At 38.6% G+C, this 27205-nt stretch overlaps 1 protein-coding gene across 1 annotated transcript in view; it reads right to left on the bottom strand.

The window, feature by feature from the left end:
• Positions 1-27205, bottom strand: part of LOC122816231 (piezo-type mechanosensitive ion channel component 2-like) — a 1381906-nt gene that overhangs the window by 214648 nt on the left and 1140053 nt on the right. Inside the window, exons 42-43 of the mRNA XM_044088974.1 lie at positions 18985-19132; positions 1452-1666 (exon numbers count right to left, since the gene is read on the bottom strand). Coding sequence (XP_043944909.1) covers positions 1452-1666; positions 18985-19132 — 363 coding nt within the window. The remainder of the gene's footprint in view (positions 1-1451; positions 1667-18984; positions 19133-27205) is intronic.

Raw genomic sequence — 27205 nt, 5'->3', positions numbered from 1 at the left:
AACTGCAGACATTAGCTTACCTGGAGTCAATGACTAAGTTATCAGGGAGTGATCTTTATTTAATATATGACAAACTTAGATTGCTAATTATGCAAAAAGTGCAAATTAAACTGCAATCACTTCTTGTGCTATTACTGGTTAGGTTGAGGTAACTGTTCATCTATGTTCAGAGACTAAAGGGAAATTATTGGCTACACTTTACCAAAGCAGCTCTATACTGCTGAGGTACATGGATTCAGTGGCTCAGAATAAGCTAAATGAACCCCAAACCTCCAGCTACCAAACAGATACAGAAATAGTGAAACAGAGTCCAAAAATATCAAGGCAGCATCAGCAGAAATCCAAACTTAGATATTTTCAAAGTACTCTCCCGTTTCTTCAGCCAAGGGCTTAGTTTATTCACAAGCAGATAAAAAAACAGTAAAACATTTGGTTGTAATGTGTGATTGGTTAGTTTGAACATGATTTTGTGATGTTTGGGTATTTAAGGGGGTGATGGGAGAATTAATGTGATGATCTGATGAAGCAAACAGTTGGTTTGTGAAAGCACTTATCTGTTTTACTGTTTTTTTTATTGGCTCAGAATAAGCTGCAATAATGCCTTCTCTATTGAAATGAAGACGTTATGGCCTAAGCTATTGTAATGAATACATTATGGCCTATGTTATTGTAATGACTATGTTATGGCCTATGTTATCATAATGAATAAGTTAAGGCCTACGCTATTGTAATGAATATGTTATGGCCTACGTACGCTATTGTAATGAATAAGTTATGGCCTAAGCTATTGTAATGAATACGTTATGGCCTACGCTATTGTAATGAATATGTTATGGCCATTGCTAAGTGTCTGGTCCGTGGCTGAGTAATGCAGAGTGAGCTGTGATCTGTAGCTGAAACACAGGCAATGGCTTAGCTACTATAAATAGATATAAATTGTCCATGGCATAATGGTGGCCAGTGACTAAGCTGTAGCTAAGTGCTGTGGTTGTGATCAGTGGCTAAGTTACAGACATTTCTTGAACTGCTAGTGGTTAGGCTATGGTCATTAATTTATGGTCACAGTCTAGGTTGACTAAGTTATGGGAAAAGGCTATGGAAGATACAATGGCTTGAGTTTACTTACTGGCTCGGCTGCTAGTCACTGATCAGTCCATGGTGAGTGGTGATGTAACTGATACTGACTAAGCTAAAGCTACTAACTAAGCAATGCTTTGTACCCATATTCTGGATACTTACCAAGTTAGAATTCAATGTTGTGTGGGTTAGGAAGCACTTCTGTTTCCCAAAATATCCATTTAAAGTAGTTTCAAATGCATGGTCATAATCTAAAATGCTTTGTTGTATAATTTATCACAATGCAGTAAGAAGTCTGTCATTTAAGAATACATGCCTGCACTCAGTATTTATGGGTTTCTGTTGGTTTTCATTTCATTTACTGCATGCAGTACCTTTCAGTTACTCCAGGTAGAATAAAAAACATCCAGAAATGAATTCCGAACACCAGCACAACTTGAAAAACACATTTCCCAAACATGGTTTTGCGAAGGTAGATAGCACGGTCCACTATCATAGTGCCAAACTGGATCAACAGCATTACAAGAAATGCCTCTGGAACCTGATCTTCAGAAAGGGACTCTGTGATGTCAGCAGCTGCAGAGTGTTTCTGTAGAAGATAGAATAAAATTAATTGCTGTTCTCTGCTTAGATGTACCCTTTGCAGTTCTAAGGCAAGGACTGTAAAGCACCTTTACTTAGTAGCTGCCACTGCTTAAAGACCTAAAATTTCATGGCAGCAGAAACACTTTTTCTTTAAAAGAACTGTAAAATCCTTACAAGTAACCTGATCCAAACACATTATCTTACTTCTTTTTGCACTACAGACTGTACACTTTTTTAATTTATCAATCAACAAACAAGCTAATGCATTTTAAATTAAAATTATTTTTTTACTAGAAGTGTATGAAAGAATAAATTTTTTGAGAAAAAAATGCAATTCATAATCTTACTCAAAGAACCTGGTCTTTTTTCACCAAACATATTGTCTACAAAGTAATTAACTAATGAATGAATCTAAATTTCTATTATGCAAGTTTATTTTTTAACTAGGTGATTGGTCTGGTGTTCATCAAATCCTTTTCAGTTATGGCCCAGGCTACAGTCATTATGGATAAACTGATGTGCAGAACAATTTACTGTTTAAATCAGCAGAAACAACCTGTCTATAAGCAGTTCATCCATCTATACAGTACAGTACAGTACAGAAGTTACTCTGTTATTATTTGTTTTGCCTCTCATGTTCAGTGAAAACATGCCTGATGTTCTTATAGCTCAAACTCTTCATGTGCGTGTAACTATGTAATGTCGTGTATAGTAACTTTGAAAACCATAGCAGTTTTCCTGCTATATTCATTAATAAATACCACTTTGGGTCTTTCTTGATGTGGTTAAGATAAAGTAAAGAAATGAATGAGCCATATAATGCTTAACTAACAATAACTGGATGGTTTATAAGTGATGTATAATGTTTACAACTACAGTTGTTCAATGGTTTCTGTGAAGTGAACTGCAACTAAATTGATATCATGTTATATGTTTTTCATTTATATAAATGTAAGATTGCCTTTGTCATATGTGTAAATTTAATAAAGATGTTTGGGGAAAAATAAGATAATTAAATAAATAATAAATAACATTTCCAGTGTGGGTATACTTTGTAACCATATCAAATTCATTTATTTCTTATAGAAATGAAGTCCTGATTAGCAGTACTTACAGAGGTAATTTCTGCTTATGGTCTTAATTCAAGAACATTTTCTTTTTTAATATGTACCTTCTGAGAGAGGTTGTAGCTGAACTTTCATTCTGCTTGGATGGTTATGTCTTTCTACCTACCCCAGCCGCCTTTCCTCCCTAACAGAGGTTGCCTCATATATTCTTTATGGCCCTTCCCAGTGCTTTGCTGCCATTCAAATCACAAGCTACCTCATTCAATGGGGACATGCATTGCCATCACAATTTCATTTTGATGCTCTTAACTCTTTGGCTGCTATCATGATGTGTGCTTCATGACGACAGAAGTGCTTTCATTTAATCAGTTTTTCAATATCGTACTGAAGGTACAGCATATTACAGCGAGAAGAAATTAAAGTGTTCTGCATCCCATATGGGACTTGTTCAAAAACAAATGTCAGTTTTAGCATTTCCTGCATTTTCACTTTCTTGATTTCATAGATTCATAGATTCATACTAGGCTAACTGCACTTGTGGGCTATTTTAAGCCTAGCCAGTTACCCCATGTGAGAATCAAACCCTGCACTTTGTGTTTATAAAGTAAAAACATTAACCATTATGCCAACCTCCCACCCATGGGATGATTACTTATATAACATACAGGAAATATTCTAAATTTAAAAAAAAGAGTTTTATCTGTAATGCAGAATTCTCACCTCATCCAACTCATATAATACTTGGTTGAAATTTATGCCAACCTAGAACCTCTCCAACAAAATTATATTATCGACCCATGAAACTAGACAGTTTTATTAAAATGTTCTTAAGATAGTTCATACCAAATGCCAGGAGTTTGAAAAAACAAATCTGATTTAATTTGTGTTTCATTTAACCATTAACAATCAGATATCACAACTGCCTTTGAAATGTGTTGGAAAAACACTAAAGATTCACAGAGCTCTCCACTGCTATATTGTTAGAAATGATCAGGCTTGCAAAGGAATCAGTGTCATCAATATCCAGTGTCATGACAACTCTCTTTTTAACTCAAGAACAGATTCCCTACTATGAACATAAGAAGTCAGTCATTCCCCTATAAGAATGTATATCTTCTTATCTATAAATGACTGAAGATGCTCTTCATTACTTTTCCATCAATGTGAAAATATATTTCATCTATCTTAGGTGGCACCACTTCTGACTGGAGACTATCAGCAGATGAGTCTAGTCACCTTTCATTGCCTTCATTTAATTGATTGCTCACAGGACGGATAAAATGTCTGAATGTGAAAGAGTCCCAAACTGGGCTCTTATGAGTGCCTTGAGTAACACTGCTGTGTACAGTGTCTTGGTAAATTCCATTACTGAGCATCTGCCATTTTTACTACATGGAAGCTTAACATAGTTGTTAAGGGGGGTGCAGATATACTGCTTCTTCAGAAACATGCAGTGACTTATGCACCTCTATCCATGTACTGAACTTAGCAGATTAGATGGCATGACTTAGGTGACCACTCTGCAGTAGTGTTGTTTGGTTCTACGTTTCTCCATATTCTTATCAACATGGCACCTTACTGCAAGATGCATGTCAGAGCCATAAACTTACCCTGGATGTTTCCTGGCATCAAAGCCATAAAGGCATACAGTGATCATTTATGGAAATTTCACCACCACTCCAAATAGAAGAACAATCATGAGGAATTCATGTTAGTGTGTAAACAAGTAAATAATGCTATCTTCTCTGGTAAAACAACCTACGACCACAATCAACAACATCTAAATGTTAGTAAACTGTATCGAACAGTTGTTGAAACCTTCTCCCTTTCTGTAAACCACACACTTTCGTGACTCTGTCATGAAACTCATGCCAGATGGGCCAAAGACTGTCTCCATTCAGTCTCCTCACTATAGCTGTTATTCCTTTCTACTCCACCAAGTTCTCTGAAGGTACAACATATAAATTCCTACTCAGATTAAAGTCAAGCTACATCCATGGTCAACTTTTACCAGAAATTCCTAAAAAATGTCTGTCAGATCTATTGTAAATCTATCAACTGTATTTATACATCACTCCATCAAAAAAGAAACAGACATTTACTGAGACAGTGCTTAAAGATGGACCCTCAGTAACATTAAATAGCATTTTAAATACACAACTGTCTCCATTATCAAAATGTATTGAAACTTCTGTTTATTTGCAGTTACTGTATTACCTGTCTCATTTTTGACACTCAGTATGGATTCTGGATATACTATGGAGTCGACACTCCCCTACAAGAGTTTAGTTAAGTATAGCCTTACTACAAGTGCCACAGAATTGTTCTGTATCTATCTAGATAACAAACCAGTCAGTCAGATGGAATGGAGCAGTTTCTCCTGCATTACCAGACAATGTAGGTGTGCCTCAGGGATTATTGTTGGGTCTGCTTCTTTTTTGTGATTTTTTTTTTGTGAGTTTTGTGAATATAACAGCTAATCTCCTGAAACAACATTCCCAAACAAACTTCATAAGAAGAGAAAAAATGGTTTGTATAGAAAGTTTTCCACCTCCAATAGGAAGGAGATTTATAAGGGTCCCATTTATGTTGTCAAAGCGTCTGTTAAGTGAATGCCCTTTGATCGACACATAAATGTAGAACTACGAAAAGTTTGAACGGCTAAGTAAGAGAATTTTTCCCCAGGGTAAAAAAATTGCTTGGTCGTTATTGGGAATTTGCCCTTTCCTCTACTGTAGTGCGATCTCGGAGTTGGTATATTTAGTTAGGGTGGTGTGGTTGGCGAATCCCCCACTTCTTAAGGTTTGATTTTTTTTTTTTAGTTGGCCAAACTATTTTTTTCCCTGAAGAAAAAATACTTGGCCATTCAAAGTTTTTGTAGTTTATGTGTTGATCAAAGGGTGTTCGCTTAACAGACCCCTTGACAATGTAATATAGACCCAATTTATAAGCAAGTCTGCAGGATTCTCAAAAGTATTATTTGGAAAAATAAGGCCAGATGTGCATTAAAAGTAGGTAACTGATTAAATACAAGCTGCAAGGCCTCTTTTCAAATATATTAGGAATCTTACAGGTAATACGCAATATTTACCTGAGCTGGAATTGAATATGGCTAACAACTGTAATACCAAAGTGATAACTAATATATTGGCTGACAATTTTAGCTCACATTTTCCCTTCTCACTCATAACTTGACTTTCTAAATTGTTTACCTCCTTTTATTACTATGCTCCAGATCCTGGAAGCTATTATCAAAACTAAAAATAAATGCTGTATGGGCACTGGAAATATATCATACTGCCTTTTTGTTACCCAATGCATATTATTGCTAAATACATTTTGGATGTTTTTAATATTACCCTGTCCACAAGATATGTGCTTGAGCTATGGAAAATAGCTGAGGTGATACACTTGCTTCAATGTGGTATTGCAACTGTCTTAAAAATGATGTCTTGTTAGCCTCACTAGTACTATCGGAAAACTAATGGAGCTAATCTTAGTAAATTTTATTAACTGCAAAATTGGTAACTTAACTCTTGACCATGTTTAGTTAATTTTTTGTTACTTTGTTTTATTAAGTTAATTTTTTGTGAAAGGTAGGCCTTGCCTATGTATCTGGTTGATTTTTGAGGGTTAGATGTTAACAACCTGCATTACAAACTGACTCTTGGATCAAACACACAGTGTGAGAATTGGTGGTACCTTATCATCAAGTAAATTAGTCAGGTGTGCCTTAGGACTCTGTACTAGGTATCCTCTTCTTCAGAATCTCCTCCTCTGATGTGCAGGCAAATGTACAGGGTCTATGGTTGAACAGGACTGTGGAATATGACAAACTTGGTGGTATGAGTGACTCCACTGCAGACTCTCATGAAGTCTCAAAGTGGTGGCTATAGAGTCAGCATACGGCACTCCAGCCTTAGACTTAATGTAAAAAACATGGTAGCTGCATTTGGGAAACAAGTCCATCTCACTAATTATCACATAAACTGAACTTTGCTTAAGGTTGATGCTGCTATTAAAGGTCTAGGTGTATTCATCAATAATACACTGCCCTTTGCTCATTAAGTATCACTAACAGTAAAAAAATATTTTTAGACTGCCCAGTTAATTATCAAATATATATTTTCCCAAATAATATTTATCATGTTCTTCCTGCATGCTTCCTTTATTAAGCCAGTTATTGAATATAAATTACCATTTGCTATGCGCCTCTTCAAACACATAATTCAGCTTGAAAGACCTCAGATGTTTTCTAACCAAGAACATCAAAGGGCTTGGCTTTCTTAATTGCCAAGACAAACTAAATCTCATCTCAGTTTCTTCTGTCTTGTACAGACTCCTGTGTTAATATATCTGCCTTACCTTCAAGACTATGAATGACCATGTCTTATTAGATATTCTTCACATCAGAAACACAGCTAGTGTTATGAACACTTGATACAAAGTTATCAGCTTGAATCGTAACATCAATAACACTTTCTGATGGCATGTTTATTACCCAGATGATTCTCTACCTGTGGAATATACATCCCTTGCATGGTAAACAGCATAGTACTTTGGCCATTTTCAAGTTAAGTCTTGACTAGTTAGATGGGTTCACATACATTTATACCTAGGATTATCATTAAGGCCCTTATCAAGAAGGAAGCATTTAAAAAAATAAACATGATGATAAACTAGGGGATTATGACTCTCTGCTGGAAGGCAGACATAGCTTGGCTATTTAGGCTGAATTCTAGTAAAGCTCCTGGTGTAAATAAGACTTTAAGCAGTAAAAGCATTTTAAACCTAAGGCATGCTAAATGTTTGGCTATCTTTTGAATTACTGGAACATTTAAAGTATATATTATGTGTACTTTATCATTTAATCTTAAAGATATCAAACAATTTTCAGAGTGTTTTACTTGGTGCTTGTATTCATTTATTGCAACAATGTTATACAATAACTAAATGTGATGATTTATTGGTCAATTCAAGATCATATGACCTTCTTCAGTTCTTAATGGTAGTCAGCTTAGTAATGCATGTTTCTAAAGACATCTCTGTAACAAATTGACAAAGAACTAAAACTGAAATAATTTCTGATGGTGCACATTTTCATCTAACTTTTTGACTTGAGTTGTCTTTTCTTGGATTCTGTTCTGATCTCAGCTAGTTCAGATTAATTATTATATATGCTATTGTATCTACAGTGGTCATTACATGGCAGGAATTAAGGGAATTATAGTTCTTAAATTTATCTTAATTAGGTGGAGATGCTTTCCAATTAACCCATGCCCTGCAGCTTCAGTCTGCATGTAATAGCAAGGAACCTAACTGTATCTCGACCTCTGCACAAAATCTCTTTGTTCACTGCCTTGTCAGTCTTTGTTCATGATGTATTTTTGTGGGTTCTAAACCACAAGAGCCACCACATTAAGTAATTTGCTTCTTGTCTTCCTTCTTTCATTGAGAAGGACAACACAGTTGTTGAAGATATTGCTCTATGCATGACATTGCTGTAGACTGCGGTATTTGTAATAGTGCCTGCTTTTTATTCTGCTGTCACTTCTTCTTTGGATGTGTTTTAATTCATGAACACCTACCAGCAGTTAGCTAATTAAGTATTACATTCTTGACTGGCAGCAAGTAAATGACAATCACCTTGAACTGAGAGTGACAAAATGAATTAAAAGTGATAAAATCTTTTGAGATGAACAAGAAAAGCAGCTGTTTTGCATTTCTTGTGCATCTGAAGTCATTTTTTTATACTTAATGTATTTAACTTTGGCACTGAAAAAAAGCAAATTCAGTAATGTGATTATGGTACACTGAAACAAAACAAAAGCACTGCGTGTGTCTGTGTGTGTGTGTGTGTGTGTGTGTGTGTGTATGAGTGTGTGTGTGTGTGTGTGTGTTAGTGTGTGTATATGTGGCTTGTCTTTCAGATCCTACTGATTTGAATGGGACAAGGCAGGCAACACAACTAGTACCACAGATATGAATGACACCACAGTATGATCATCACTGTTGGTGTTAATGAGTTAATATCACGTTGCAGTGAAAAAACTGCTTGTAGAAATCACACCCGATGACACTCACACATCCTTCATGCACCATAATATTAATGTTTATGTCTTCTAATTTGGGACCATTTTTAGTCCTTGCCTTTTTTCAGTTGTTAAATGTTATGCCATTTGCTTGATATTTCTCATCCAATTATACAGTTGCTGATATTATTTCTGTCACATGTGTACCAGGGGATGCACAAGCCAGTGCATTTCTTTGTGCCAGTCCCAAGCCCGGATAAATGGAGAGGGTTGCGTCAGGAAGGGCATCTGGTGTAAAATTTTGCCAAATCATACATGTGGACAACAGTACAGATATGCATACTGGATCGGTCGAGGCCCGGGTTAACAATGACCACCATCAGTACTGTTGGCCAACAGGGTGCGGAAAATGGGCTACTGTTGGCCGAAGGAGGAGAAGAGGGGGTAGGCATGCCCGAAGGCAGGTAAAGGCTAAGACTGTAGTAGTGAGGTTCGGAACTTTGAATGTTGGCAGTATGACTAGTATAGGGAGAGAGCTAGCTGATATGATGGACAGAAGGAAGGTTGGTATATTGTGTGTGCAAGAGACCAGATGGAAGGGGAGCAAGGCTAGGTGTATCGGAGGTAGGTTCAAATAGTTTTATCATGGTGTGGATGGGAGGAGAAATGGAGTAGGGGTTAGGAACAGTATGCTAAGAGTGTTTTGGAGGTGAAAAGAGTGTCAGATGGAGTGATGTTTATGAAGCTGGAAATTGATGGTGTAATGATGAATGTTGTTAGTGCATATGCTCCACAAGTTGGGTGTGCGATGGTTGTGAAAGAAAAATTTTGGAGTGAGTTGGATGAAGTGGTGATGACTGTACCCAAGGGTGAGAGAGTGGTGATTGGAGCAGATTTCAATGGGCATGTTGGTGAAGGGAACAGAGGGGATGAGGAAGTGATGGGGAGTTATGGTATTAAGGAGAGGAATACAGAAGGTCATATGGTAGTGGATTTTGCGAAAAGGATGGACATGGCTGTGGTTATTATGTATTTTAACAAGAGGGAGGAGCATAGGGTGACATACAAGAGTGGAGGGAGATGCACACAGGTGGATTATATCTTATGTAGAAGGGCCAGTCTGAAGGAGACTGGAGACTGTAAAGTGGTGGCAGGGGAAAGTGTAGTTAGACAGCATAGGATGGTGGCTTGTAGGATGATGTTGGTGATCAAGAAGAGGAGGTTGAGTGTGAGGGTAGCATCAAGGATCAAATGGTGGAAATTGAAAAAGGGTAATTGTGAGGTGGAGTTCAGGGAAGAGTTAAGACAGGCACTGGGTGGCAGTGAAGAGTTACCGAATAGCTGGGTAACTACAGCAGAGCTAGTAAGGGAGATGGCTAGAAAGGTGCTTGGTGTGACATCTGGAAAGAGGAAGGAGGACAAGGAGACCTGGTGGTGGAATGAGGAAGTACAGGAGAGTATACAGAGAAAGAGGTTGGCGAAGAAGAAGTGGGATTGTCAGAGAGATGAAGAAAGTAGACAGAAGTATAAGGAGATGAGGTGTGTGGCAAAGAGAGAGGTGGTGAAGGCTAAGGATAAGGTGTATGAAGAGTTGTACGAAAGGTTGGACACTAAGGAGGGAGAAAAGGACCTGTACCAATTGGCTAGACAGAGGGACCAAACTAGTAAAGATTTGCAGCAGGTAAGGGTGATAAAGGATAATGAAGGAAACATACTCACAAGCGAGGAGAGTGTGTTGAGCAGATGGAAAGAGTACTTTCAGGGGCTGATGAATGAAGAGAATGAAAGGGATTGAAGGTTAGCTGATGTGCAGATAGTGAATCATGAAGTGCAGTGGATTTTAAAGGAGGAAGTAAGGATACTATAAAGAGGATGAAGAATGGAAAGGCTGTTGGTCCAGATGACATACCTGTGGAAGCATGGAAGTGTTTAGGGGAAATGGCAGTGGAGATTTTAACTAGATTAATTAATGAAATCTTGGAAAGTGGGAGGATGCCTGAGGAATGGAGATAAAGTGTTTTGGTACCGATTTTTAAGAATAAGGGTGATTTGCAGAGCTGTAGTAACTACAGAGGGATTAAACTGATCAGTCACAGCATGAAGTTGTGGGAAAGAGTAGTGGAAGCAAGGTTAAGAAGGGACGTGATGATTAGTGATCAGCAGTATGGTTTCATGCCAGGAAGGAGCACTACAGATGCGATATTTGCTCTGAGAGTGTTGATGGAGAAGTACAGAGAAGGTCAGAAGGAGTTGCATTGTGTCTTTGTGGACTTAGAGAAAGCATATGACAGGGTGCCTAGAGAGGAGTTGTGGTACTGTATGAGGAAGTCGGGAGTGTCAGAGAAGTATGTAAGAGTGGTACAGGATATGTACGAGGGTAGTGTGACAGCAGTGACGTTTGTAGTAGGAGTGACAGATGCATTTAAGGTGGAGGTGGGATTACATTAAGGATCAGCTCTGAGCTCTTTCTTATTTGTAATGGTGATGGACAGGTTGACAGACGAGATCAGACAGGAGTCCCCGTGGACTATGATGTTTGCAGATGACATTGTGATCTATAGTGAGAGTAGGCAACAGGTGGATGAGACCCTTGAGTGGTGGAGATATGCTCTAGACAGAATAGAAATGAAGGCCAGCAGGACTAAGACAGAATATATGTGTGTGAATGAGAGGGAGGACAGAGGAATGGTGAGGATGCAGGGAGTAGAGGTGGTGAAGGTGGATGAGTTTAAATACTTGGGATCAACAGTTCAGACTAATGGTGAGTGTGGAAGAGAGGTGAAGAAGAGAGTACAGGCAGGATGGAGTGGGTGAAGAAGAGTGTCAGGAGTGATTTGTGACAGACGAGTACCAGTAAGAGTGAAAGGGAAAGTCTACAAGAGGATAGTGAGACCAGCTATGTTAAATGTGTTGGAGACAGTGGCATTGACAAAAAGGCAAGAGTCAGAGCTGGATGTGGCAGAGTTAAAGATGTTAAGATTTGCACTGGGTGTGACGAGGGTGGACAGCATTAGGAATAAGTATATTAGAGGGTCAGCCCAGGTTGGAAGGTTTGGAGACAAAGCCAGAAAGGCAAGATTACGTTGGTTTGGACATGTGCTGAGGATGGATGCAGCGTATATTGGGGAAAAGATGCTAAGGATGAAGCTGCCAGGTAACAGGAAAAGAGGAAGGCATAAGATAAGGTTTATGGATGTGGTGAGAGAGGATATGCAGATGGCTGGTGTGACAGAGCAAGATGCAGAGGACAGGAAATGGAAACATGATCCGCTGTGGCAATCCCTAACAGGAGCAGCCGAAAGAAGAAGAAGTGGACCTGTATCATGAGCTGAAGTATCAACTAACTGTCCACTTTTAGCTAAGGTTCAGAGCTTGCAGAGGCTTCTTCATCACTGTGTGGCCTTCCATTAGTCATTCTGTCTTGGCATGGCTGAGGGAACCAAGCAGACCCAGACGCAGGCATTTAGTCAGTGATAAAGGGTCTGCCAGGAAGCATGTACCATGTTCCCATTGGGTGAGGGAACCAAGCAGACCCAGACGCAGGCATTTAGTCAGTGATAAAGGGTCTGCCAGGAAGCATGTACCATGTTCCCATTGGGTGAGGGAACCAAGCAGACCCAGACACAGGCATTTAGTCAGTGATAAAGGGTCTGCCAGGAAGCATGTACCATGTTCCCATTGGGTGAGGGAACCAAGCAGACCCAGACGCAGGCATTTAGTCAGTGATAAAGGGTCTGCCAGGAAGCATGTACCATGTTCCCATTGGCACGTTTTTTTTCAGTTGCTTTTCTTCTCATTTACTTGCCACACTAGCACCCACTGTTTTAACAGAGTTCATTTCACATGGGAGCAGTACACACGGATGCTTCCAGCAGTTTTTAAGCTGCTTCTGTTGAACAGTGTAATTCTTTTCTACACCATAATCTCACATTGAAAGACACCATTCTCCTTCCTGGGAAAAGAAATGTGATGGAGCACTTATTGGTTCTGTGTGGTGCTTTCCCTTCCCACTATACACACCGATCAATTTGAACCAGTGGAAATGCAGGGGGATAGTTTAACTCTTTTGTTGCCATTCTAGTTCACCACCTGATGCTTGCAACTAATATCTTTGTCCCAGTCAATAAGCACAGACTAGATAATTTCTCTTGTGATCAGGCTTCCCATAATAGTATTTTAGCTAGGATGAGTCCATTTCTACAATTATTCATTGTCTCCTCACCAGTGATTTTCATGGGAATATATATGTGTAAAATTGATATAGCAGTGGTTAAATCTAACATAACTGCTGACAGCTATTATCCACCTGACAGCAGGAGTGTGTGTGTGTGTGTGTGTGTGTGTGTGTGTGTGTGTGTGTGTGTGTGTGTGTGTGTGTGTGTGTGTGTGTGTGTGTGTGTGTGCATCTGTGTTTTCTGATGGAGACACTGCACCTACTTTTAATTTTTTATCTGAGTACATGAATGTCCATGGACATCTCTGGTAACTGCTAATGCAGGTACAGTTTGTTTAAACTGTATGGACCACCTATTATTCTAGGAATGATTTTAGAACCAGTGAATTTGTCAATGCTTTTGCTTACAGGTTTTCTTTTTTTCTGTTCCTTATATTTATTTATTTGTTTATATTTTTTGTATATACATTAGCTTTCTACTGTATTATCTTCTGCTGATTTGGGTACATACTGATTGCTACCTTATTATAGTACAAATCATTGTTTTGTGTGTTTGTGTGGTTTATGTACATTTCATTGTTGCATAGTGGTCAAAGCTCATGTAGTTGATGAGAAACTGGTCAAGCATGTCTGAATGACTTTACTGTATTGGACATATTCTTCTTCCAGACCCAGGATAAAGCTTGTTCTGCAGTTGCGTGAGCAGTTTCTGGGTAGGAACTGAACTTTTCTACCCTGGAGGACTCGTTAAAACCTGCCTCAGAGTTTTGATGGGTGGTAATTTGATTAGTGGAGATTTGATGATGTGAGGTCTGGAAAATTTTAATTCAAGTAGATGTAATATACTTACCTCTATATACAGCATACACACACACACACACACACACACACATATAAATATATATATATATATATATATATATATATATAGATATTTTTATATATATATATATATATATATATATATATATATATATATAGGTATTATATATATTATATATATATATATATACTAGGTCTGCTATATCGTAACAAAAAATTCCTAACCCCTGAATCTAGACTTACCCTGGGCCAGGCACTCCTCCTCCCCTCCCTCTTATACGCCGCCCCAGTTCTTACCAATATCCAGGCCTCCACTCTAAACAAACTGCAACAGACGTACCATAAAATAGCCAGATTGAACTTCCCCAGTTTCTGCTATCTTATCAATTTCATATGCTACACTCTGTCCTTTATAAACCCTCCTTCTCTCCATCTCTATCTTCCTTAGTCTCCATCTCGGACCCTCCGTACTTCTAACCAAAAATTACTTGATATCTACCACCCAAAAAGGTCAGTAGGCAAACTACTGTACAAACACTCCCTTGACCATGCTTGGAACAAACTTCCCCTTGACTTGCGTTCAATCTCCCACACCTCACACTTTAAAAATGAACTAAAAGCTTATTTTCTCAATTCCAGAACCTGCCCTTGCCATGACCCTACCTAGTCTTCCTTCCCTTTATGTACCCTCAAAAGGACCATACTTAGTACCTCATTACACCTCTCTCTCCAATGTGTCTGCTATGCATTTGCACAATTTTATACAAACAAAAAATGTTCATGGTTGACCTATTGAACTATATCAATGTAAAATTGTTACTTAGCTTCTTTTTAATGCAACTTTAACTTTATGCATGTATCCCAACATATGTGAATCATTTTGCTATAACTGCTATTATATCAATATTGTTTAAAATTGTACTTGTTTTAAAATGTATTACTGGAGCTTTTCTCCTCGGGTCTCCACTGAAAATGGGCCACAAGGCCAGTTGGACAAACCCGGTTAACAAATGTCAATAAATAAATATATATATATATATATATATATATATATATATGTGTATGTTATATATACATATAAAGTGTCCCCTCAAATTAGTCTACAGTGAAATAGATGGACTTGAAAAATGTTAAAAAAAACATAATATTGACAGAATTGATATTATAGCATTGAAGGGTAGGGAATATGTCCTTTCCCACTGTAGTATGAACTCAGAGTTGGATTCCCCCTGCAAAAACACTGGTTTTGAATGTGCTTAGTTTCTGTTAAACTTTTTGTTTGGACATGTTTTTGTTAACATTTTTCATGTCAGTCTTATTCATATTAAATTAATTTCAGTACATCCACATATAAGTTGATCTTATTTATATTACATTAATTTAAGTAAATTTCTCCCCCTCTCTCTCTCTCTCTTACACACACACACACACACACACACATATATATATATATATATATATATATATATATATATATATATAAAATATATATTCATATATCTGTCTCTCTCTCTCTCTCTATATATATATATATATATAGACTCACAGACAGACAGACACACACACACACACACACACACACACACATGAAAGCAGTTCACTTTGGTGACTGTTTGGTTTCTCAACAGAGTGTACTACTGTCTCTTATAACCAAATACATGCTTTGTCAAATCCATGCTTAACCAAAAGGAGGAATGCTGATATTGTAGGGGAAGTGTTTTTGGTTATGGTAAATATCTTTCTGGGTTAATTCTGAAACTTTCAGATAAACCAAAAGTTTTGGCATTTGAGAGCTGGAAGTGTGTGTCTCAGTGCTTGCAAGTTAGGTCAGAGTACGGGCTATGTGGGTGGATGCATTTACTATTATGGGTTTAAATTGGTGATATGCAGTGTATATGAGTGTCTTGTGCAGTGGCAAGCTTAGGAAAGGGTATGAGTGTCTTGTGTAGTGGCAAGCTTAGGAAAGGGTTTTCTGGTAGGTAATGTGTAGGGTTGAGGTCAGGGGCAAGTACTCCCTGTCCATCCTTACTGATTTGTTCTAACCCTAACCTGCCCCTAACCCCAACACTACACATTACCTTCCAAAAAAAAACCTTTCCCTAAGCCTCCTACAATTCCTCCTTCAGCATGTCTTTTAACTGTAACCCTAACCCTGGCCCTAACCGCGACCCTACATGTTATCTTTACATTTGCTTTCTCTAACAGTAACACTATTCAGATAAAATGCGAATGTAGTTTTTTTTTTTTTTTTTTTTTTGGTTAGCAGATCGCAGAAGAAGATGGTTTGTTTTCCATTTGTTGTTGTTGTTGTGTCTTTCGGCTTTTCCCGGTTACGGATCGCCATAGCGGAACTCCAGTCCGCTAATGATTGGCAGTTGATTTTTACGTGCCGAGTTGCCAGCCCTGACGCACAGCCTTCAACGAAGGTACACCCATTCACGCATGTCTCCACACAGAAGACGCTCTAGCTGAGAATCGAAACAGACAGCGTCTTACTGTGAGGTGACAACGCTACCGCAGCACCACCACCGCGGATTTTGTTTTCCATTTGTAATAAGCTAAATTTGGTATGTAGGTGGTCTGTGTTGATTTTGGTGTTGGTGAGGTTTGAGGATTTTGTTATTTGGGGAAAGGAGGTCTCAGTGGTTCTTTTTTTTCCATGTTTTTGAAAGTTGGGGTTAGTGACTACAGATTATACATTTATCTCTATCTACATTTACATATATATATATATATATATATATATATATATATATATATATATATATATATATATATACATACATATATATATATATACACACACACACACACACACACACACACACACACACACACACACACACACACACACACACACACACACACACACACACACACACACACACACACACACACACACACACACAGGTTCATATGTAAGTACGAGGCTAGCTGCCCTTGTAGTTCATTTTAAGCTTAGCCAGTTTCTCTTTTTGTGCTCAAATTAACCTATCCCATTTTAGAGCCTGGCCTTACCCATCCCATGGTTGATAATTTTATATTACCCTTAATGAGAATAACTGGGATCATACGAATAGATCATTTGAGGGACCTATGCACAGGATAAAGTATTTAGGAACTGCCTCTGTCCATTAGTTGTTCACGGGGCAGTTATGGGATAAATTTTCTGTTTCCCATCCATAAATCCAAACCATACTTGAATATGAACAGGGCTGAATTTTGTCTTATGTGAATTGGGAGTCTGTTCCAGAGCAGCAGTATCCTCTGCAAGATATACTTTTGCCTCCAAACTGTTCTTTTGATTTTGCAGAAAAGGTTTAGATCCTTAGACTGAGTATTTCTGAAGAAATTTGTGCTACTGATGTGCAGTAAATCAATCATTATTACATTGGAGGGTGCCTTGTATGTCAGGCACAGGTCACTTCTTAGCAGTCTGTAGGGAGTATAATGACAGGGCTTTGAGTCAGTCCATGTAGGCTATGTTGTTTAGGCCATGTATCCTTTTAATAAGGTATCTCTGAGGGCATTCCAGTTGTTGTATGTATCTGGGCAAATACATGCCACAGGGTGTATAATACCCAATGACTGGCCTAATTTGGGATGGGTAAAGTGAGATAATGACATGCCTAGATATACACTCAATCCCTTTGTTTTTAAACTGTGCAATATAGAAGGCCTTTCTTACAACAATGGACAAATGTTGATCAAAAGTAAGGTCAGTGTCCACACAAGTTCCCAAATCTAGAACAACTGGTATAACTCTTAGGGGCATATTGTCAACATGGTAGTTCCCTGGGGTAGGTAACTTCCCAGAGGATACAGCAATGCATTTTTTGGCGTTCAGTTTTATTCAATAATTTTGGCACCATTTTCTTATTTGAGAATGGCTGAGTCATTTGGAGATTCAATGACTGCTCCTAGCTTGTAGTCATCTGTATACTTAGCCAGATCCCTTTGGTATTGGATTTTACTTCATATACAGGAATGTACAGATATAGTCTGGCAAGGATTAAGGCTATGAGCTGTTAATGAGCTGCTTTCTGTAGTCCATGGTTTGATTCCCTTAGCCTTTCTTTGCCTACTATGAAATTCTGTGCAAGTCATTTAACAAGAAGTTGCTGTGCTCCCAGGCTAACTCTGAAAAAGCTTGATGTGGATCAGTGTTCTACCGCAGTTAACAAATACAAATAAATAAATACATTGGTATACATATATTATAGATTTACATAAAACAATATGATAAGAAAACGGCTTTAATACAATTTATGAGTCACCATGAATACAGTAAATGCTTTCATCCAGAGCAAGATTTCATCATAAGGTATAACAGATTTAAAAATACATTCACACTATAAAAACAAAAAATCAGTGTTGGTGAAGCTTGAGGGATAGGCATGTTTTTAGAAAGTGATGTTTCAATCAAAAACTCTAAAAAAATAGGGTGGCAGGTGAAACAAAGGTTTTCATAAATTTCCTAAAAAACTAAACTGACCAATGGAATACCAAACAATTAACTTTCAGTTCAGAAGCCAAAAGGTCCAGTCAGTACAAATGAGTCCAAATTAGGAAGTTGAATATGTAGCTTCATCACTGCAAACTCAGCCAGTAACTATCAGAAACCAGTGGTCATAGTGAAGATAATTTGCATGCTTATAGCTAGCTTAAATATAAGGTGAACATTACTGTCTAATACTGGTAGAAGCAGGACAGCTTCCTGTTACAGGAAATGGCAAATGTCTTCAATTTAGTTTATAAACTGTTGAATTGACAATTAAAACCTGTAAACAAAGTTCACACTACTCCTCCTCTGTAGCTTTTCTAATTCTTGGCATCACAATACTCACTGGAATGCAAGATTAAATGTAATGATACAAAATTCAGCTCTAACTTGAGGATAACATAAAACAATACTTCACCCTGATATTCCCACCATATGGTCCATCTGCTTAAAGTAGTCCTATTATTGTGCGTTTGCGACCTCTTGGTACAGTCTTGTTTCAATACTGCATAAATACGCTATGATTAACTTGCTGTCCTGCAGGTTACTTCAGTTGATATACATCTTTCTTTGTTTTGCTTCTTTATACCAGTCTACAACAGGTTGTGGCAGAGAACTTTTCCATGTGTTATAGCTCACTTACCTGTTACATAAGCAAACATTTATTTGATGTAATGCACAGCGTAAACCCATTTCATGACACAACACCTTACGACCTGCGCTTACCCCAAATGCCCAGTAGCCAAAGATAACGATAATGAAGTTAATAACATCCGCCAAAAACATCAGTGCATACACATCGCATACGGGGCTGTACTCGGGGTGAATTATGTCATAGAAGAACTGTCTGATTGGAAGATATATCTGAAGTGCTCTGTAAAAGAAAAATATATTAAAATAGTTTGTTATATGAATGCTGTAGTATTGTTAAGTTACTCCCCAAAATTTGCAGCAAAATATTATTATTCTTTTTAATATTTTTCCAGAGACAAGAAAACAATTGCAACCCCCTTCAGGAAATCTTATTCAGTTTGGAAATCACCACTATGCGGTACTTCAGAAGCCAGTTCAGTATGATTTGTAACAATTCTGATTATAAAAGGAATGCTGTCGAGATTTTAAAAATTGCACTTATGCATTCAGTTTTCACAAAACCCATTACTACAGCCCCTGCTGTAATCGTGTCACTTTGAACAAGTGGAATGTTCCTGCTTCCAATACATCTTTTAGAGGGTGTGCAGTACAAGAATATACTAGCAGCTCATTAAATGTGACTTTGCTTCATCTGACTGAAAAATAATACAGTTTGGTTGATAGTATAGTGCTGTGGTGTAATGTTGGAGATGTCAGTCAAGGATGAAGGCTGACATGGCAAATTGCCAAATCTTCCATTTTGGGAGTAGGATCCTAAGCCGAGGTACTGTGTAACATGTACTCAGGGGTAGAGTTCTGATATTAGTGTTGTGAAATATATGCTCAGGGACGGGGATCCTGTGATGCAGTACTGTATAATTTGTGCTCAAGGGCAGGGATCGTTTGATGTTCTACTAAATAAAGTATGCTCAGGGGAAGGGATTCAATGCAGCACGATTGTGTAGTGTGTACGCAGGGGTAGGATCCTACGGTGCAGTACTATGTAAAGTGTGCTTAGGTACAGTAATCCTGTGCTCCAGTACTATGCAACATTTACTTAGGGGCAGGAACCTAGGTTGTATTACTATGTAAAGTGTCCTCAGGAGTAAGAATTCTATGTTTCAGTACTGTGTAATGTGTACTCAGGGGCAAGGATCCTAGGCTACAGGGTTGTGTAATGTGTGTTCAAGATCAAAGACCCTATGTTGCAATAATGTGTAACATATACTTATAGATAAAGTGTAATGTATGGCCAGCAGCAGAAATTCTTTGTTCAGGTTCAGTGATTGTATGTTACAGTATTGGGTAACATATACTCAGTGCAGGGATCCTATGTGCAGTATTGTGAACATAGGGGTAGGGACCCACTGCTGTACTACTGTGTAATGTGCTCGGGGACAGGGATCCTATGTTGCAGCAATTTGTAATGTGTACATAGGGGTAGGAATCTTATGCTGCAGTAATGTATGCATAGGGGTAGGGATCTTCTGCTGTACTGTGTAACTTGTACTTAAGGGCAGGGATCCTATGTTGCAGTAATTTGTAATGGGTACATGGAGAGCATGTATTACATGCTGCAGTACTGTATAACATGTAATTAGAAGCAGGAATCCTATGTTGCAGTAATTTATGTGTACATAGAGGCAGGGATCCTATGCTGCAGTAGTGTGTAATGGTATTCAGCAGCAAAAATCATGTGCTGTAGTACTGTGTAAGTAGTACTCAGTGGTATGGATCATATGCTGTAGTACTGTGTAATGAAATAATGTGTACACAAAGTAGAGATCCAATGCTTCAGTACTGTGTAACATGTACTCATGAGCAGGAATCATATGCTGCTGTACTGTGTAATATGTACTCAAGGATAGGGATACTATGTTACAGCAGTGTGCAGCATATACTCAGGGGCAGGGATAATATACTGCAGTTCTGTATAATGTGTATTCATGGACAGGGAATCCACAGTGCAGCACAATATAATGTATTCTGAAGGACAAGGATCCTGTGTTGTAGTCCTATGTGTTGTATGTTCAAGAGCAGGGATCCTGTGCAGCAGTGCTGTTTAACATGTGTTGAGGGGTAGGAATCCTGTGCTGCAGGGCTATGTATTGAGTACTCAGAGGCAGGGATCCTGTGTTGCAGTATTATTTAATGTATGCTCAGGGGAAGAAGTCCTTTGCTTCAGTGTTGTGCATTGTGTGCTCAATGATAGGAAGCCCCCAGGGGGAGGTGCTTCAGCTGACTCAACCACTCAAGTCTTATCACGTTAGACTTGAACATTGTGAGATCATGGGCAGAGACCTTGTAATATTGAAATAGAGGTGATAAACTAAGCAATGTATAGGGATCCTGTACGGCAGTGTTGTGTAACATGTATTTAGTGGTGGGAATCGTGCTGTAGTATTACGTATCAAGTATTCAGAGGCAGCAATGCTGCAGTTCTATGTAATATATGCTCAGGGGCAGAAATCCTATGCTGCAGTACTCTATAATGTGCACTCAGGGGCAGAAATCCGCTGCTGCAGTACTGTGTAATGTGTACTGCAGCACTGTGTAATGTGTACTCAGGGGCAGAAACCTTCTGCTGCAGTACTGTGTAATGTGTACTAAGGGTGTGGATCTTAGCTACATTACTGTGTAAAGTCTGCTCAAGGATAGGGATTAATCAATAGTATAGTATATTATATGTTCCTCATTTGTAATAATTGTTGAAATTTGATGCATAGTAGTTTGGGTTTGTGAACATACACACTTGTTGAAAGTGGTGCTCTAGTGGTCTTGTGTGTTAGTGTAATGTTTCACACAGTTGTATAGTTGCTTGCATTAGTGTAGCTAGTATTCACCATAAATTTACATCAAAATATTGCATTTGCAATGGTATATAGAGATGTTAATTTGCACTGGAATCATTACCTAAAGATATGTTTCAATGCTATGCCTAGTTTCTTCAAACTAATACAAATTTTCATAGAAAGAACAAGACAGCAGATGACTGGAGCACTAAATACTTTATTGGACATTTTGCTAAATAACATCCCATACCATTTACAATCACTGCAAGTTCACTTAATAAACACAATCCCCTGTTGTCTAAATGGTCATTCAAAACATCTAAACTCCCTGCAGTTTTCAAGATAAGAGACATCACAACATCCTCTGAAGACAAATTAAATACTAAGTTAAGGCAAATACATTGATCACCAGTTCTCAGTGCTTCCAGTCCCACTTAAACAGCTAATACTTAGAATAATTCCCATAGTCCATGATAAACTCTTTTCCTAACAAAAAAGACTCATAGGCAATATACTAGCATGGCCAAGGGTGAAACACTGTCAACAGAATAAACAGGAGATGTTTCCTGGAAAGCTTGAGAACAAATCTCTTACAATACTGATAAACAAGCAGCCTACCAATCACTGAAATTAAAACTAGACTTGCTATAAATAAAGCTAAAGTACTACATTGTAGAGCTGGCAATGTAAAGCATGTCAGAAGTGCACAGCACCTCTGCAAGTAATGTCAAATATCCCAAAGGCTAATACTGCAAAATTTCCTTAACCTGGAAACCCTAAACAGCATTAAGCAGACCATACTTAACCTTCCATCCCATGCTTTAACCTTTGCACTAACATGCACTCCCAATTCTCACAACCCCCCTCCCCCCCCCCCCGTACCAGCTACCATCTTTGCCATCCTTCTATTTCTGATCTATTATTAAGAGGATAAGAAACACCTACATACACTGCCTATTGACATGTCAGCGCTCAAAATTCCAAGTGCCAACAAACTGAAAAAAAAAAAAGGATTTGAATGCAGGAGAACAGCGACTTGTGAACATCACTCTTTTCCTTTAAATTTCTTTTTTTGCAGGGGGCAAGAGCCCTCCACCCTGATGTAGGGGGCAAGCCGCCCACACCCGCAAAATTATATATACTAACTCTGAGAGCAACATACCTTGGAGAAAAGTGAATATTACAGGAAATGGCCCTCTTGGACTTAGTATATGTTCATAGGTTGGTACTAGGCTATCGGCCCTAGGACCTATACAAGCCTAGCCATAACAATTCCCTGGCTATTTCTTCCCACAGTATTTACTTCCCTGGACCCCTGTCTAACAGGGTGACTGACGTGATCCTATCATCAAGGTTCCTTTTGAAGAGGGCCAAAGAGGCGCTCTGCTTGACATGTATGGGCAGTCTATTCCAGAGTCTCTAAGTGCAATATGCCCTCCAGGGTGTGTGTTAATGTGTAATTAATGCCCTTCCAGGGGTGTAAAGGCCTTCCGCAACACCCCTGGGCAGGCATTGGTTGGGCAACCTCTGGGCAACTTTGGTTCTCCAATCAGGTTGCTGATGTACAGTTTCCCCATTCTCTAAAGCATTATACAAAAGCTGATTCATCACAAAAAGACAAGGCAGAAACGGGGAGAGGAGCTGTACAAGGCTATTAGTGACCACAATTTTGATTACGAGATTTAGTCTAGTGGCTGTCTCGAGCTCTTCCCTACTCCACTCAATATGGGAAGAAAATTAGGCAGCTCAATTTGACATTTACTCTCCCAAAGACTCGCAAAGCACTTTACTCCAGTACAGAAGCTTGTTATTTCGGCCATTCAGTATCCATAGTTCGGGATTCACTTTACTAGGTCCTGACATTTCAAATGGTTCCCTGTAGATAATCTACATGCCACCTTAACCTTACCTACCAACAAATGTTCCCCTTAAAATATAAATCAGGGAAAACTGCTAAACTTAACCTAATTACTAAAATACTTGAAACAATTAGTTTATACTCAAATCCTTGAATACATCCAAAAATACAGCATATTTACACAAATACAACACAGCTTCAGGCCTAAATATAGTGCTATTACTACTCTTTACTGTCTCATCACTGACATCTACAACATAGAGAAAAGTCTGTTTACAGGAGCTGTTTTTGTAGATCTCAAAAGCATCATCTTTTACTGAAAATACTGCATTGGTGTGTTTTTTTCCTCAGGGGTATGGTCTGGGTTCCTAGATTATTTTTATGATACATCTTTCATTGCCTATGCAGCAGGCTTCCAAACTCAGCCATATTTACTCAGATAAAGAGTTTTCCAGGTTCTGTCCTTGGTCCCCTTCTTTTATCATGTTTTATCAGTGACCTACCCTGGAACCTCCCTGATATTAACTGCCTGCTGTATGCCAATAACTAGAAAAAACATCACATGGTATCAATAAAGTCATTCAAAAAGACAATACTGACTGTTTGGAATTGGCTTCAAGACAATAAGTTATGTGTAAAGACTCAGAAATCCACAGTTATATTATTCTGGAACACCTCAAAGAATAGCTAAATCCTCCTCTCTAATGGTTAACTGACTTGCATGGACTTCATCCCAATGCTGTCATACAGCAGGAATATCTTGTGGTTACACCTGAGCAAATTCTAACTTCCATATCCCATACCAAGCTAATCACACTTTACTGTCTTAAATCAACTAAAGGGGCTTTCAAAATATCCATACTTTTTAACCATTGAAGACAGATGGGCCATCGTTATCCTTACCGTACTAATTAATTTCAGATTATCTCTACTAATGCATGTTATGCTGTCATCACATAATGCCTCACTTCTGCAAGAAAAGCTGAGAGCAACATTTTTACGATTTTTTTGCTTGAGGCGTAAAAGCAAACACCACCGTTTTACATTAAAAATAAATAAATAAATAATAAAACAGAGTGATTACCCATAAAATATAGAGCTTCCTTCTTAATAAATAAGCAGATTTTCAAATTAATTCATGAAAACTACTGTTTACCTTTGAAAAATCAGTTCCAGAAAAAAAGTAGCCATTACTCAACTCAGGAACCCTGCGACAACCACTTTGCACAGATCACCATTTATTAAGACCTGTGTTGAAAAATCATTTAACAAAATTGTCACTGATGTCTGGAATTATTTTCCTGAATCCATTGGCAATACTACTAACATACAACAGTTCTGTACATTGCCAAAAAGCACCTCAAAGAAGGAAATATATGCTATTGTTTAAGTAAATCTATTAGAGTATTTACAACAGTGGTTGTAACTTTGAACTGTTAATACTGATTTCCCTGTAATTTACTAAACAGCTTCAGTTATATATGTCTAGTGGTCGATTAATTGCTTTATGTGCCAATTGATTGTAAATTACTGAATATGTGAACTGCTTAGCCCATTTTCAAGGGCAGTAGTCCATGATATTAGATTATGTATTATGATCCATATGCTTTATTTGCTGATCAACTGCTATTTCTAACTGTGCTACTTTGGTGCCTGCTGTACTCACTGATACCTTGTTGTATACATATTATAGCTACTGTAGTTGTTGTGTTGTGGCCCAAGCTGTACCTGAGAATGGGTCTTCTGACCAGTACAATATCCCAGTTTGCAAACAGTAAACACATTAAAAATAAACATTATAGTATCACCAGAAAATTTATATAGCAGCGCTGTGTGATGTGAACAAGAACTGGGATTTTATCCTGTAGTGAGGTCTAATACGTGATCAGTGGGAAGGATTCCCTATTGCATGCTATGGCTTTGTAATGGGTGCTCAGCATTTGCAATTCTGTACAATGCATGCTCAGGGTAGGGATTCAGTGCTGTACTACTGTGTGAAGCACATTTGGTAAGGATTCCATTCTACAGTGTTATTTAATATATGTGGGGGATGGGATTTTTTGCTGTAATCTGCGTAGTACATACACAGGGTAAGGATTCAGTGCTGCACTGTGGTGTGATGCAGACTTTTGATAAGGATTCCATTCTACAGCATTATTTAGCATATGTGGGGATGTGATTCTTTGCTCTAGGTCTGTGTAATGCATGCACAGTGTAAACATTCAGTGCTGCATTGTTGTTCATAGGTTCACAGGTTCATAGGTGTTTACTAGGCTAACGACCACAAGGGCCTTTTTAAGCCTAGCCATGCATCCCAAATCTCTGATGAGTTCTGATACCCTTGATAAGTATAAGCATGGGCCTGGAAGATGAACCATTTACAGGTTACCTGTTTGTATCAGAGACATAGGTGCCAAACCAGGGATGAATTTCCGGTTTCCCATCCAGTTGTCCATGTTGCACTTGAATTGGATTAGGGAGGAACTCTACTTCACATGGATGGGGAGCCTGTGCCATAGACGGGGTCGTCTCTGGGATACATACCTATCTCTCCAGCAGGTCCTATTTATATCACAGGCAAGGTTTGAGTGGTAATTCTGGTGCTGTTTGTTTTGTGGATATGCAGGAGGTCCACCAGAGTGGGGTCTGAGAATGCCCTGTATGAAAGGCATAGATCTCCCCTCAAAAGCCTGTAGGAGACAGAATACAGGGATAGGGCCTTGAGGCAGTCTGCATAGGGCATATTACTTATGCCCTGTATTCTTTTAGTTAGGAACCTCTGTGGATGTTCCAATTGTTGGATATGCCTAGTTAGGTACATACTCAAGGGGGCATTGTACTCAATGACAGGTCTGATGCATGCCAAATATAGTGGAACAATGACTTCCTTGGACTTAGATGCCATATATGTTGCGCAACACAGAATGAATTCCTCACCACTGTAGACGCGTGATGATCAAAGGCTAAATTACTATCTATGTGTATCCTTAAGTCAACTCTAAGGGGTGTGTTGTCAATATGATATTTACCAGGGATGGATGACTTCCGAAAGGATACTATTATACATTTCTTGGCATTTAGTTTTAGTCCATGACACTGACAACAGTTGTTTGTCTGTGTCAGCCCCTCCTGGAGAACATGACAGCTCCTAATTTGCAATCATCTGAAAATTTAGTCAGCCAGAGACCACTGACATTGGTCTTGACTTATGAGAAGTAAATGCCAAAAAGGAGCAGACCAAAGACTGATTCCTGAGGGACTCCACTTGTGACTGGCCTCTTTGTAGAGGTGGACTCCCCAATTCTAATTTCCTAGGTCCTGTCTGTGATCCAGTTGGCTATCCATTGGGTGACATACAGATTTGTACCTAACCTCTTGAGTTTGTCAACAATGCCCAAGTGGGGTATTGTATCAAATGCCTTGGCCAGGTCAAAGTAGGCAGTGTTAATGATTTTGCCCTCATCTATTGCTTTGGTGACCTTCTCAAGGAAGTCCACCAGTTTGAGTAGACATGATCTGCCCTTTACAAAATCAGGCTGGGTTGGGTCCAGTGTCTGAAGGTTTACTATAGCTCTAATGATCATCTCCATGATAATTCTTTCCATGGCTTGACATATAAGACTAGTCAGACTTATGGGTCTGTAGTTTCCCGGGTCTGTAGATG

Source organism: Protopterus annectens, chromosome 12.part0, assembly GCF_019279795.1.
Source record: "Protopterus annectens isolate FY-2018-M chromosome 12.part0, PAN1.0, whole genome shotgun sequence".
Classification (NCBI taxonomy): domain Eukaryota; kingdom Metazoa; phylum Chordata; order Ceratodontiformes; family Protopteridae; genus Protopterus; species Protopterus annectens.
This window is presented reverse-complemented; position numbering and strand designations above follow the sequence as displayed.